The following is a 1,299-nucleotide window of genomic DNA, read 5'->3' as shown; positions in this document are numbered from 1 at the left end:
CCAGGGCTCCCCCCGCAATCTTACATCGCTGTTTCCAGCTTGCCCTACGGGCCACGGCCAAACCGTACGACCAACATCCACATCACGGTCAAACGAGACCTTCCCACCCCGGAGCGGAACAGTGGTACCAGCCGTGACGGTGGGCGCAGGAACTGGTTCAAGATCACCGTGAGTGGGGCAGGGGATGCAGGGGTGGGGGTCGGGGCCGGGCGCTTTTCCACGGCGCGGGGATGGGGATCGCGAGACGTCTCTCATGGCGGCGCGGGGACAGCGAGCGTGTGGTTATTGTCACCTCGTCCCTGTCTTATGAGGAACGGCTGAAGGAACTGGGGGTGTTTAGTTTGGAGAAAAGAACGCTGAGGGGAGACCTTATCACTCCTTACAACTACTTAAAAGGAGGTTGTAGCAAGGCGGGGGGTGAGATTTCTCATCCCAAGTGATGGGACAAAAGGAGACAGCGGAAAGTTGTGTCAGGGGAGGTTTAGATCGGATGTTAGGAAAAAATTTTTCACCCAAAGGGGTGTCAAGCACTGAAACAGGCTGCCGAGGGGAAGGGGTGAGTTACCATCCCTGGAGGAATTTAAAAGCTGTGTAGATGTGGCGCTGAGGGACATGGTTTAGTGGTGGGCTTGGCAGTGTGAACGGTTGGATTCGATGATTGTAAGGGTGTTTTCGAAGCTGAATGATTCTATAGTTTATTGTATTAATGATGGGATGGAATTTAACAAGTCACAATGCCAGATTCTGTACCCAGGACGGAGTAACGCCGGGTACAAGGATAAATTGGGAGAGGAGTGGCTGGAGAGCCGCCCTGCAGAAAGGGATCTGGGGGTGCTGGGGGGCGGCAGGCTCCTCGTGAGTGCACCCTGGGGGGCATCAAACACAGCACGTGCAGCCGGTCAAGAGAGGAGATTGTCCCGCTGTATTCAGCGTTGGTGTGGGCCCCAGAAGTTTAAAAAGAAAAGATTTTAAGGTGCTTGAATGTGTACTTGAATGCAGAGGAGGGTGAAGGGCTGAGGGGAATGTTCTGTGAGGAGCGGCTGAGCGCTCTGGGCTGGGCCGGTTTGGAGAGAAGGAGGGTGAGGGGCAACTGCATCGCTCGCTGTGCATTTCTGAGGAGGGGACGTGGAGAGGGAGGTGCTGAGCTCTTCTCCGTGGGATCTAGGGACGGGAATTGTTTAAAGCTGCACCAGGGAAGGTTTAGACTTGGTGTGAGGAAGAGATTTCTTTACCGAGAGGGTGGTTAAACTCTGGAACAGGCTTCCTGGGGAGGTGGCAGATGGCCCAAGCCTGTAGGAC

At 55.1% G+C, this 1,299-nt stretch overlaps 1 protein-coding gene across 1 annotated transcript in view; it reads left to right on the top strand.

The window, feature by feature from the left end:
* Positions 1 to 42: 42 nt before the first annotated feature.
* LOC104161159 (nuclear RNA export factor 1-like) overlaps positions 43 to 1,299 on the top strand; it is a gene marked incomplete at its 5' end in the record, with an annotated part of 4,122 nt that continues 2,865 nt past the window's right edge. The window contains one exon of the mRNA XM_009699490.1: positions 43 to 168. Within this exon, the coding sequence (XP_009697792.1) occupies positions 43 to 168 (126 nt within the window). The remainder of the gene's footprint in view (positions 169 to 1,299) is intronic.

The sequence above is a fragment of the Cariama cristata genome, unplaced genomic scaffold (assembly GCF_000690535.1).
Source record: "Cariama cristata isolate BGI_N322 unplaced genomic scaffold, ASM69053v1 scaffold9664, whole genome shotgun sequence".
Taxonomy (NCBI): Eukaryota; Metazoa; Chordata; class Aves; order Cariamiformes; family Cariamidae; genus Cariama; species Cariama cristata.
This window is presented reverse-complemented; position numbering and strand designations above follow the sequence as displayed.